We start from the raw sequence: 12,886 nt of genomic DNA on the forward strand, positions 1-12,886 counted from the left end.
AAATTAACGATATATTTAAATAAATATAAAATATATTTTAAAAATAAAATAAAATAATTCACGTCAATTATTCAATAAAATCTTGAATTTAAAAATTATATTAACAACTTTGTATAAAGTGTAATAAAAATTATTCAATAACAAAAATTAGCATTTACACATTATTATTATAGAGTTACACGTCATACTAAATATTTTCATATACAAACATAAATAAAAAGTTATAAAATTTTAATGAAAAGAGAGAAAATAAAATATTTTAAATGTTTCATAACTTAATCATTTTAAATTTATTTTTGATGTTTTTATAGAATAGTAATTTAAGATGCATATTGAAAAAAAATCATGAATTAAATTTGACAATATTTACAAAAGAATTAAATTATGAAAAACTAAAAGAAAAAAAGAATGAAAAAATTGATGGAAGAAGAGAGAGAAAAAGAGAGGGAAAAACTCCTCTTTTATATATTATATAGATTCTACAAAATTCGAGAGCGATAAAATGTACTAACGTGCAAATGATTTTTTTTTTTTTTTGGGAGATTGGTAGGGCTGCAAATTAATGAACCAATTAATCGCTAAGAAATATTCATTATGAGTTTATTCAGTAAAACTTGTTATCACCAAACGAACTAAGTTTGATCTTGACAAAATTGGACTTGTTAGCTTCTTAAATGATTCAACCTCAATTAAAAATATAAAATTATTAATTAGATATACTTATGTTTCTAATTGTATTCCGTTGATAACTGAATAAAATCTTCAACCATGCAACTTCATTTACAAAAAAATAGTGAATAACTATGTTGCTGTGAATAAAATAATTAATTTGTAAATAAAGTCATTAATTAATATTTTAAATGCAAATTTATATCTAAATTTTTTGTTAATTTAAATTTGATTAAACTCGTATGCCTAAAAATATTTGATAAATAAAGTTCAATGGTCGATTGAATAATAGATAAATTAAACTTGAGTACGATATAATATATATTTAACTCATAGTCTGCCAATCACTCTCTTCGATTCACACGCGATAAATCTATATTAGATTATGCTCAATAGTCTGCTAATCAATAAGATGGAAAAATTATAGTGAAAATCGAATATGATCAGACTCGCACTTATAAATATTAACAGAATTAAAAATTAAAACACCTGACTTCATACACAAAATCTCCTGTATACCCAGATGCACGGTACACCCGGGTCGTATCCGACCTAGATCCTGATCCGGATCTGACCTAATTGGACTATCCTACCCGAATGTCAAGTGTTAGTGTCATTTCGATATAGTGTTAGTGTCATTTACATGTAGTGTCATTTCAATATAATGTTAGTGTCATTTTCGAAATAGTGTCATTTCTAAAACAAAATAATGTTAGTGTTATTTTCGAAATAGTGACATTTTAAAAATAAAATATTGTTAGTGTCATTCCAAAATCGTGTTAATGTTAGTGTCATTTCGTATGAGTATTAATATCATTTCAAGAAAAAAATGAATCAGAATAATCTAATTGAGTCAAGATCCGAATCGAGTACACTCGAGTTGTACAAGAGACCACCTCGACTTCAAAAATACCAATCTCACCGTTAGGCCATCTCCCGTTGAAATTCGATTGTCAATAAGGTCTATAGAGGTGCTATATATGATGGTCAACGTACAAAATGTCAATTGACTCATTTCATAGTATGTATTAATTGCAATCTTATCCAAATGTGCTATGAACAATCTCATTTCATAGTATGTATTAATTGCAATTCATCCTCTTATCCTCACCCAAAATTATCAACAAAAAAGAAAAAAAAAATTAACGAAATCTCAATATATATATATATATATATATATATATATACACACACACACATATATATATAATATGTAGGAGGAGGCTAAAATAAAAACACCTCTTAAAATATAAAATAGGAATCATATTCAATCCTTAGATCATCAAGATGTATGATTAATTCATCACCTTGTTGATGAAATCGTGGATGGAGAGGAAGTATATATTCTAAGGGTGTGTTCTTTTTTGCTCTAAGTTTATCATTAAAAAAAATATGGAAATTTTTTATCACATTTTTGTCGTACTCACTCTTTTTATCTCATGTTTTCTTTGGTGAAAAAATATATGAAAATATTATGGAAAAGAGAGAGAGACAGAGACAGAGACAGAGAGAAAATGAAGAGATAAAACAAAAAATATAGAGAGACGAGTTAAATTGTCTATATTTTGAGGATAAAATTGAAAGATCATAAAAATGTACAATATGAAAAAAAATATTATCACACCTATAATTTGTGATAATATTATCATGAATTGAAGCGATAAAGGTGAAAAAATGGACTGCCCGAAAAAATATTCCTTTCTATCCGACGAATCTTTTTCAACCAAAAGAACATCTGAAAAGAGCGAAAAAGTGAGAAAAATACATATATTCCACCCTTTTTTTTATCAAGAAGAATACAGCAGAAGAAATGTTTTTAGCATAACCCATCCCTACTATGTATGTATATATATCGACATGCTCTTGTAGTGTATATAGTAGTACTTGTCCTAGATCTTATGTGCTATTAACTTACTTTTAATAGAAAATATAAGGTTGTTTGGAACTATATATATCTCATGACCAAATGAAATAAATATGATAAATCTAAGATATATTTTTAGAATTATTTAATATTACATCAGTTCCAGCTGACATAAGCATTTGGAACGACAATTGTGACTAATTTATTTTGAACAAGACTAATATATATTTTCCTTCAAAAAAAAGACTAATATATATATTTATGTTACAGAGAAAACAAAACAAACATGACCAGACAAAAATGAAAATAAAATAAAATTACATCACTGTCAATACAGCATCAAATTAACTAAACTGGCGTTTATACAGCAAAGTTAAATAATAATAAAAATACTTAACAATATCACTCATGTATTACATTAATTCATTCATCATCATCATCACCATCATCATCATCATAATAATAATTATTATTATTATTATTATTATTATTATTATTATTATTATTATCTTCTACATGTAATCAAATTTCTACTAGATGTAATCCACTAAGCTAGTAATAGTCAAACTACTCATAATTTCCACTAATCCCAGTATCACATTTTAATCGCAATAGAGATGTTGGCAACCTTACGGTATAATGTTCTTATTTCAATTCACACCATCACTTAATGTAAAAATAATCAACAAATTAAATACATCCGAATACGAAAATCTTCAATTCTTTAAAAAAAAAAAATCTAAGCTGAATAATATCATCAACTGACCTTTTTCTTGAATACTATATTTTTAAATAGTTTAAGGGTGCGTTCACTTTAATGGATGGAAAAATGAGGGATAACAAAAATTTATGCCTTTAAATGTCTCATTTTTTATCCCACATTTTACACAAAAGAGTAGTTCACAATTTTTCATCCTTTATTTTCACTTCAAATAGGGATAATATTATCCCTTCATTTTGGTGTGATAATATTATCCCTCCTTGAAGTGAAAATAAGGAAAATAAAAATAGTGATGAACTTCTCTCTTGTGTAAATTATGGGATGAGAAAAGAGACATTTAAAGGCATAATTTTTTGTTAGAGGGATAAATTAAAAACAAACACACCCTAATATAATAAAACATTCATTTTCACGGATGGGACGAGCACTAGCAATTCTCATAGAAAGAATCAAAGAATTCTTTGCGATTAATATGAACGTTCATTTAATCAAGACGAAGACGAAAGTGGTACTCATTATAAGGCAAATTTTTCCCAAACCTCATAATTATGTGAATGGAATTAAAATATCTCAGTTATAAAAACATCAATTGGTTCATTAGTGCTTTTTAAACTTGTTTCCAATCGATGATTAATTAAATCCACAACCACATACAATTAAGATCGGATGGTTGAGTTTCAATACAAACTCATTTAAATATATAAAAATTAAAAATCTTGCAATTTACTCATTTAAATAGAAATCAAAAACCTTGCACGTTGTATAGGTTAGCCTAATCAGTTAAGCGAATCTCTATTTGGTTTCAGTTAACGTTTAATGAATTTGAAGATTTTCGATTACTATTAATCGAAAATTCGATTGGATTTTAATCGAACAGAACCGTTTACCACCCCTATTTTGTACATTAAAAGATGTTTGTAATTTGTACCTTAAGAGATGTTTTTATTTGATCAAACCTAGTTGGATAATGTGCACTCGATAGAATCAAAACTAAGCAGATCGATAACTTATACGGAGTATATATAAAACGAGAAAAAAAGGGATTAATTCCCACCTTGATCTAGCTAGTTATGTGCATTCTCTGCAATATCATCTCATATATGTGGATCCATTAATAATTGATTCATAGTAATACCACATGATAAAAATGATAAAAGAAACCGACCAAACCGCCATTTATAAATTGTAGATAGAAAGTTTCAAGAATTTGTGCTTTTTAAAAAAAAAAGGAAATTACGCAGAAAGATATAATTTGTCGCTCCAAAAACAGCTAAAAGGTACAACTATATCCAAGAACGAATTAGTACTCAATTTGTCAACTTTATTATAAGCTGTATATGAAAATGACTATTAATTGCGGAAAGTGTAGTACTAATTAACCTATTTCATTTCCTTTACCTCGTCATGCAAGAGGAAAACAATAATAATGATACTTCATCTTTTCTCAATAATAATAATAATATTATTAAGAATTATGAGGAAACTCCTATATTTGTATGCCCCTCACTTGACTTTTTAAGAGATATACTCTAACATATGGATAATTACAATAAAATACTTATATATGCAACCATTTTATTTTATTTTTTCAAATCCTAGCTACCCGACAACCTCCATTGCAGATACTTCCATGTCACAAATTCAATTTTTAACAATTGATGTTTGCATTTTTTTTTAATTCATAATGAAACTGTCACTTTTTTTAATAGGAAAAACAAATATTTTAAAAAGTCGCGTAACATTAAACTCAAAATTGAAACTTTTGATATCACGTATTAACCATATTATCAATATACCAATACACACATGCACACAAGAAAAAAATGATACTTTTTCTGGAATGGTATATGTATATATATTAGATAATTGATACGAATCATTGTTAATAATTTAGAACAACCATCACATATTTGATTACTGAACAATTATTTTAAAGATAGTGTGATAGAAATCAAACTTGAGATATATGACTTTATGTGTTAACTTCTCTATCACAAGACCAACACACGCACATAATAACAATCACAGAGTGCCCACTTTTATAAAAGATACTATTGCTTTTCTTTAAAATAACCATTATTTTTAATAATAAGAATTGTCACTTTTATTTATAGTAATTACTATATATGTATTTTCTTCAAAGAAATTGTCACTATTCATAAAAATTGTGAATTTGTCAATTTTCTTGGAAACAACTATTGCTCCAATAAATTCTCAAAAAAAAAAAAAAAATCGCTCCAATACCATCCATCCGTAAATTAAAATGTTATTATTTGCTGATGTAAATTATATAAAAAAAATGTTATTATTTGCTAGGCCAACCAAATGCATATAACTATTCCATTGACTTGCTAAATTTTGCAGACTATAAAAATCGTCAAATTGCAATATGTTAATAAATGGGATGATAATCAGATTAAGCGATCAACAGGATAAGAGCAGAGGCAGATTCCGCACGAAATCCCATTTCTCCACGTTAGATTTTGCTGTCACTATTAATTCTCATTTCTCTTCCAACTTCATTTCTAAAACCTAATTTCTATTTTGAGAGCTAAACTTCAACACCAACACAAAAGCCACAACTAAAACTGCCTTTCAAAATGAAGCTCGTTTGGTCACCGGAGACGGCGTCAAAAGCTCTCATCGACACCGTCAAATCTGTAAGCACATAAAATTAACAAATAAGTATTTCTTGCAAATCAATTTCCGAACTTGAATTCTTTCTTGCATGTTGTGATGTGTAGTGCGAAATCTTCGACGAATCAAGCGCGGCGGAGCTGGTCTCGGCCATGGCGGCCGGGTGGAACGCGCAGCTGCTGGTGGAGACGTGGCGGAGGGGCGGGCCCATCGCCGCCAGCGTCGGCCTGTCGGTGGCGGCGCAGCACAGCGGAGGGAGGCATATCTGCGTGGTGGCCGACGAGGAGTCCAAGGCGGAGTACGTGGAGGCGATGAGGGAGTCCGGCCGCGCCGCCGAGGTGGTGGTGGGGAGCCCCGAGGAGGCCATGGAAGGGCTGGAAGGGATCGATTTCCTGGTGGCGGACTGGCGGCGCAACGACTTGACGAGAATTCTGAGGGCGGCCAGATTAGGGCACAGAGGGGCGGTTGTGGTGTGCAAGAACGCCACCTCCACCGCCGTCGACGAGTTCAGGTGGCGGCAAGGGAAGTTGAGGATTGTGCGGTCGGTGTTCCTGCCCGTGGGGAACGGGCTGCACATCGCGCATGTCGGCGCCGCCGCCGCCGCCGGCAAGGGACAGAGCCGGTGGATCAAGCACATTGACAGGCGGTCAGGCGAAGAGATAGTTTTTAGGAGATGAACTGTTAGTAACAATAAATGTTAGCGTCAGGAAATTTCTCTTCTTTTTTTCTTTTTCTTTTTTCTTGTTTTTTGGCCTTTTGTTCTCTTTTGTATTATTGTATTATACTACAATTTTGTATATAATTTTGAGGGATTAGAGTTGACTTTTTAGTTGTTTATTGCATAATTTCTCTTTACACAACCCACCATTAGCGGCTCTGCTTAATTAAGCCTGATGCTCATTGAGATAGAGAGAGAGAGAGAGGATGAATCATTTTATCGTTTTAGATATAATTTCCAAACATAAACGAGTGAAAATGGAGTAAGTGGTAAATGCACCTAAATTTGATTAAAAACAAGCACTGAAAAAGAAAATTACAATTACGTGAGGGGCTATTGCAGTCTAAGAAAATGATGGGTTCAAAAGAAATGTTCCATTTGGAGTAATAGAGCAAATCTTGATTATGCAGTTGACATTAAATCAAAATACAAAACAAGTGTAAATTGGAAGGCCATCTAAGATATGTATTTACAAGATAGATAGATTGCTGTGTAGAACATCATCATCTAACAATCAGAGATTAGTCCCAACTGTCTCGGCTTCTTCGTAGTGCTTTCTTTTGCGAGTGGGATTTCTTTGTGTCCAGACGTTTTTGCTCCCCAATAGCCGACCTTTGGAGTCGAGTGAAGAAAAAAAAATAGTTATAACAAAAGAAATAAAAACACGCTCACACGCTAATCCTCTAGGTGACTCGAACCCCATTGGCGGGGAAGCGTTTTACCGATAGGTTGGAGTGAGGTGAGAAAGGAATAGTTAGTTAACAAGTGCACGAATGAAATTGCAGTTTGATCAAAGCAAAGCAAGAGTTGCTTACAGTTTTGCTATCTTTTTTACCGTCTCCTGCGAAGGAGGTGGGGAACATATGAAGCAGCATCGATAATCGCCTACACAATTCATTAACTAGTAATTAATTTCCCCTCAATGCACAAAGCCAACATTACTTCAACACATTCTTATGAGAAAGGAACCGTGCTTCTACATATCTATCTTTTTCCTAAATAATTACCTGTAGTTTTGCCAATGCATCTTCAATGTTGCCCCTACAAAAAACAAAATACAACGTAAACAATTGCTCTGGTTGCTTAAGGAAAGGGGTAGCAAGTAAGTTTTACTTTTGAGTTCTAGTCTTTGTTGACGAAATAACAATTTCCCCATCTTTGTTGATCCGGTTCTTCTCCTGCCACCAATAATACCAATATAAGTTACGATTAGAAAGATGATTATCTCCAAAAGAAAATATGAACCAGGAGATGATTAGATGATTCTTAATGGTTACAGAGAAAATAAAAAAAGGGTATACAAGGTGCGTGAGAGTGCTGCTGAGATGCTGGATAGATTCAAAGCTACAGATGTTTAAAGATAGGGTCTCAATGCAGCATGAACATTTAAGGAGCACGTCAGTGGCAAAAGAAAAAATAAGACCACATTCTCACATAGCAAAGTTTGGTTGAACCTGATTAACTACGATGTTAAACAAAAAAAATTGAGATCATGCAATGCAAGCAGATACTTGATTAAATCGATAGATGAAGTACATTATCTTATGTTTGATAACTAAGAGCTTTTTTGCTTAGGATAGAAAAGAACATCTTGTTCTCTGACTTGATCTAACTAAATATATGATGATGCCCTAAACCTGAAAGAAATTGTTTCATGTTGCATAAAACTCGAAGTGTAAACCAGATATTTGATGGGACGTACACGGTCAAAAAATTTCCATCATGATGTTCCATATTTCAATTAGAACATGCATATAGAATAAACAAAACAGCAGTCATAAAAAAACTTTGGGGACAGTGCCAAGGGTGAGCACCATAAGAAACTGCAATAGAACATGAGAGGCAAGCAACACACATACTTTTCAAAATCAAATAATGTGGGAAATAAGAAATTAGAAAGTAAAACCTCACCATTTGCATTATCCTCTCCCTCACCCATTCGCTCAACCAATGTGCCTTTTTTACATTAAATCGCATATCTACCTTCGTGTTTACTGCAGATATAGAAACCTACTTAGCATTTCAGCCAACTAAACATGACTTTATGGATAAAAATGAGGCATCCCACACCTTTGTTGACATTTTGCCCTCCAGGCCCACTACTCCTGGCATAGCTTACAGAAACATGATCTGCATACAGAAAAGAACAGGGTTGAAAATGTCCATGAAGTCAGACATTCCACAGGGTAAATCAGAAACCAATTGCGAAGTTTCACACAACCAATCAGATGGAAACCCGAATGGAAAAGAACAAGAAAAACAAAATCCGCAGCCAACAACAAAATGGGGTACAGGTTGTTACGAAATCCAGCTGCCAAGATGAAAAGGCAAGAGAGCTATCTAACCTGCACTCAACAGCGGATACAAAAACATAAGGATAGGAAGAGCTTGTTCATACATGCAATATAGCAAAAAGTTGCCACATGCTATGGCTCCAAGCCTCCAATAATCATTCAAATGAGCAGATGTATGCAATCGAAGAAAATTTCCACATATTCAGTTTTAAAGAAGTTTAAGATGATTTACCAGGGGAGAGCATTTTTCCGAAAAATTCAAAACCAAAACAAACCCATTTCAGTTAAAACGGTTCAGTTAATTTGGTTTTCGGTTCGGTTTAGTTGGATTTTAAAACAAATATCGGCAATTTGGTTGGTTTGGTATTCTTTTGACCAACCGACTGGAAAAAGTGAATTACAATAAGTATATATTAATATTATACTCCCTCCATCCCACAAGAGTGCGCACTTTTTACTATTTTGGTATGTCCCACAAGAGTGTGCATTTCCCATTTTTGGACACGGGCCCCTTATTTTTTATCCTCACTTTATCAACTTAATCACAACTTTACGACATATGGCCCACCAAAAATCCCTTATGTTTTATCTTACTATCACAACACTACAATAAAAGTTGGTCCCTTCCTCCACTCATAGTCATAACACCCCCACCTAACATTTATTACAACCTGTGCCACCAAAAGTGATGCACACTCTTGTGGGACTGAGGGAGTATATATTTTTATATTTCTATCTAATAATATTATTTTAATTTTTATTTACTGTCACAGCCAAACATGCCAAACAGCCAATTCGATTCACAATCTGACCCTATTCCCAAAGTCGCTTGCCCCCCCCCCCCATCATCCTTGCCGTCACCATTGCCATCGCCAATCAAGTCGAAGTCACAGTCTCGATGTGGCTCCCTCCATAGCCATAGTCCTAGACTCTCGCAGCCTCATAGAATTGCTGTTAGCCCCTTCCCGTTTGCTGCTTGCCTGAGTCACTCAGTAGTCAGTCCAGAGTCCCAGCTCTCTGCCAGAGCCACCATTTGTAATTAGGTAAGTTAGAACTCGATGCAAGATTGTTGTGTGTACCTCAATCAGTTCAGCCATAATTTTCCTATTATGGTAGAATACTCTTGAAAATGACATGCCTTGTTCTGTAAGTGTGTTGGTTCAGTTACCAATTGATTTCAACTTTCTAGTTTTGTAATTTTATATGTAATTCTGCTTTTGCCAATGACGCCTAGCTCAAGTGGCAACGCTGAGACACCCAAAGACTCTCTTTTGTGAGAGGTCTTGGGTTCAATTGTGTGGGTAGTAGTTCCGCCTGCGTGCAGTTATTTTTCCACCTTTGTGTGGTGTAGAGGTCCCGCCTGCGTGCGGGTTGCTTATTTAATTATATTTAGATACCTCTTGTAATTCTAATTCCAAAAAAAAAAATATGTAATTCTGCTTTCAAATTTTGTTCCTCATATCTTTCCATCATTTTTAGTGTTCACCTGGTCCATTCTGTAAGTGGGTCTTTCCAAGTTCTTCTCTTATGTATGATTCCTGGGTTGGGGCAGGACGCCCATTTTCTTCATGAGTGTTTTTCTTACTGGACATATTAACCCAAAAGAGAATAGGAAGTCTAGAGCTCCAAGCCATAGTATTTGTGTGTTGTCTGTGTTATCAAAATGCTTATGTTCTCTTACGTTTCAAAAGAAAATTAGGGAACGACCAAAACAAACTGAAATAACCGAATAGTCAGTATTTGTTTAACAGCATATTTTATTTTCTAGATTGAATAAGAAACTACAGCTACCCTCCAGGATGTTTAATGGAACCTATCAGTACCAAAAATTGGCCAAAGTTAATAGGCCTTCCCAGGTGGCAGTGGAAAATTATGATCTGCCAGCTGCATTGTAACTCAGACCATGGATCTTGTGTAGTTACAGATAACTACTTGCAGATAAACAAAGAATACATAAGAAAACTGAAAAGAAACTGAAAACGAATGGATGCCTAGCAGGTAACTTCAAATGAGCTAGGACTTTCAAACTCATTACTCAAGTAATCTGGTTAGGCACAGACCAAATGGCGGTATTAGTGAAAGGATTACTAGAGGGAAAACAATAAACAAGATTCCAACAAATTGGACCAGCAAATGCAACAATACAAAAAGAAAAATCCAAAACAGTTTGGAGATGTGCATTATACATAATGACATGACTTTCATCTGCAATTTATAAAACTCCTTTTAATTTCATTACTACAAACAGTTCAGTCAATTTGTTTCAGCTTAGCCGCCGTCCGTTCATGCCATATACCGTTCCAATCAAGGCAATTACTACAAAATCTTTGTTGTATTGATTATGCACGGCACGATGCACCAGAAATTAAAAGTCCTAGTAAACCACACCACAATTCACAACAACTCGACTTTCACGACTTAACTCATTAATCATTCTTCTTCAAAAACTTAGTGCAAAAGAAACTTATTCCAAAAAGAAAAATCAACAAGACTAGAAAACAAAACATTAAAACTCACGTATCTTAAATCCATACCTAGAGTTATTTGAGGAATGGGCTCGGCTCCGCCTCCGGCGGCTTTATACCGCTCCTCTGCTTCGTGCAAAAGTCGCTGAACCTCCACCAGCCGCGCAGGCGATTTCTTATCCTGGCCGCCGGATTTTGAAGAATGGCACCTCACAGCGCAGTAACCAGTCGGCGTTCGCCACCGCAGCGCGGTAACGCCGCCGGCCGGCGACGTACCGCGAAACAAACGAACTGAGACTTGTGTATGAAGCGGAGGCCGGAAGATTGATCGAGCAAGCATCACAGCGGTAGGTGCTGCTCTCATTGCTGCCATTATCGAATTACTGATAAACCCTGCAAAGAGATTTGAATCTTAATTAGGGATTAAAGTTTCTTCTTTTCTTGCCAAATCGTAATATTCTGTTTTTTTTTTTTTGGGAAATTTGGAGTGCGACACATAAATTTGAAGAAATGAATGAGCTCGATTGTGTTGTGTCTGTTGTTCTTTTTTCTTGTTTTAGCTCGAGAACAGAAAATAGTGGCCAGTATAATTTTAGGTGTTTTTTTTTAAAAAAAATATGTGCATTCTCTTTCCTAAATAATTTTAAACAAGTACTATATAATAATATTAACGTTAATGGCATATAAATTATTAATTTTTAATAAATTCTCATTTTGCACATGAACTATAAAATATTTATTAAAATTATTCAACTATTATTTTTTTTTCTTCTTATTTTGCATATTTCCCCATTTTTCTTCTTGGTAACATGGCATAAATATATCTACTTAGCAAAAATATGCTCGCGTGGCATCAATACAATCATGTGGAAAAATAGAACTGACATTGTATTATAGTTTGATGAAAACTACATCATTTCAGGTCTAAAGATTAATCGAAACATGAATGAATATGCAAAATGAAAAAAAAAAACTAATAGTTAAATAATTTTAATATATATTTTAAAATTCATGTGCAAAATGAGAATTTGTTGAAAGTTTAATAATCCTATATACAATTAACCCATAATATTAATACAATATGAGGCAACAAAATAAACTCTTGGCCATGAGGTGAAAAAAAAAATTGGTTTTGAATTTTAGTAAACTGTATGACAGAATAATTGTTAGACAAATAGAAGAATGGACTTAAAAAATGTCCAAATTAAAATAACAAAATTAAAAATTTTGTATTGACAAAAAAAATCTTAAAAGTTAGTCAAACTTACCGTATTACACTTCACATAAAAAACTTAAAATTTATTATATCACATTCACATTCGCAGTGACAATCTTCTATCACAATTACTTCAAATTTGCCTCTCTATCGGATCGTTGTCATCGCCTCGCCGATGTCTACGAGGCCCCTCCGGTTAGGGAGTTGATATTTCCCATATGAATCATTGCGTTTGAGAAGTCACAAAAGAAAACAACAACTTAAGAATTTGCAGAGCGCCCTCAATATCAACTACAACAACC

The 12,886-nt window shown here is 33.4% G+C and overlaps 2 protein-coding genes across 2 annotated transcripts; one reads left to right on the forward strand and one right to left on the reverse strand.

The window, feature by feature from the left end:
* Positions 1-5,652: 5,652 nt before the first annotated feature.
* On the forward strand, positions 5,653-6,720 carry LOC131025812 (uncharacterized). Its single transcript, XM_057955602.1, has 2 exons — positions 5,653-5,914; positions 5,999-6,720. Exons 1-2 carry the CDS (start codon positions 5,855-5,857, stop codon positions 6,566-6,568), a joined length of 630 nt encoding a protein of 209 aa, XP_057811585.1. The 5' UTR covers positions 5,653-5,854; the 3' UTR covers positions 6,569-6,720.
* Positions 6,721-6,961: 241 nt separating this feature from the next.
* Positions 6,962-11,928, reverse strand: LOC131025808 (uncharacterized). Its single transcript, XM_057955598.1, is given in 8 exon segments — positions 6,962-7,221; positions 7,425-7,467; positions 7,470-7,494; positions 7,617-7,650; positions 7,723-7,787; positions 8,521-8,603; positions 8,680-8,739; positions 11,438-11,928. Coding segments are annotated over 8 exon segments (705 nt in total). The 5' UTR covers positions 11,742-11,928; the 3' UTR covers positions 6,962-7,130.
* Positions 11,929-12,886: the final 958 nt, after the last annotated feature.

This window comes from Salvia miltiorrhiza, chromosome 1 (assembly GCF_028751815.1).
Source record: "Salvia miltiorrhiza cultivar Shanhuang (shh) chromosome 1, IMPLAD_Smil_shh, whole genome shotgun sequence".
Taxonomy (NCBI): Eukaryota; Viridiplantae; Streptophyta; class Magnoliopsida; order Lamiales; family Lamiaceae; genus Salvia; species Salvia miltiorrhiza.

Excerpts from the sequence above, each read along its gene's own strand:
- LOC131025812 (XM_057955602.1), top strand. The coding sequence starts at position 5,855 with ATGAAGCTCGTTTGGTCACCGGAGACGGCGTCAAAAGCTCTCATCGAC. Across the intron at positions 5,915-5,998 it reads TCATCGACACCGTCAAATCT|TGCGAAATCTTCGACGAATC; the intron begins GTAAGCACATAA and ends TGTGATGTGTAG.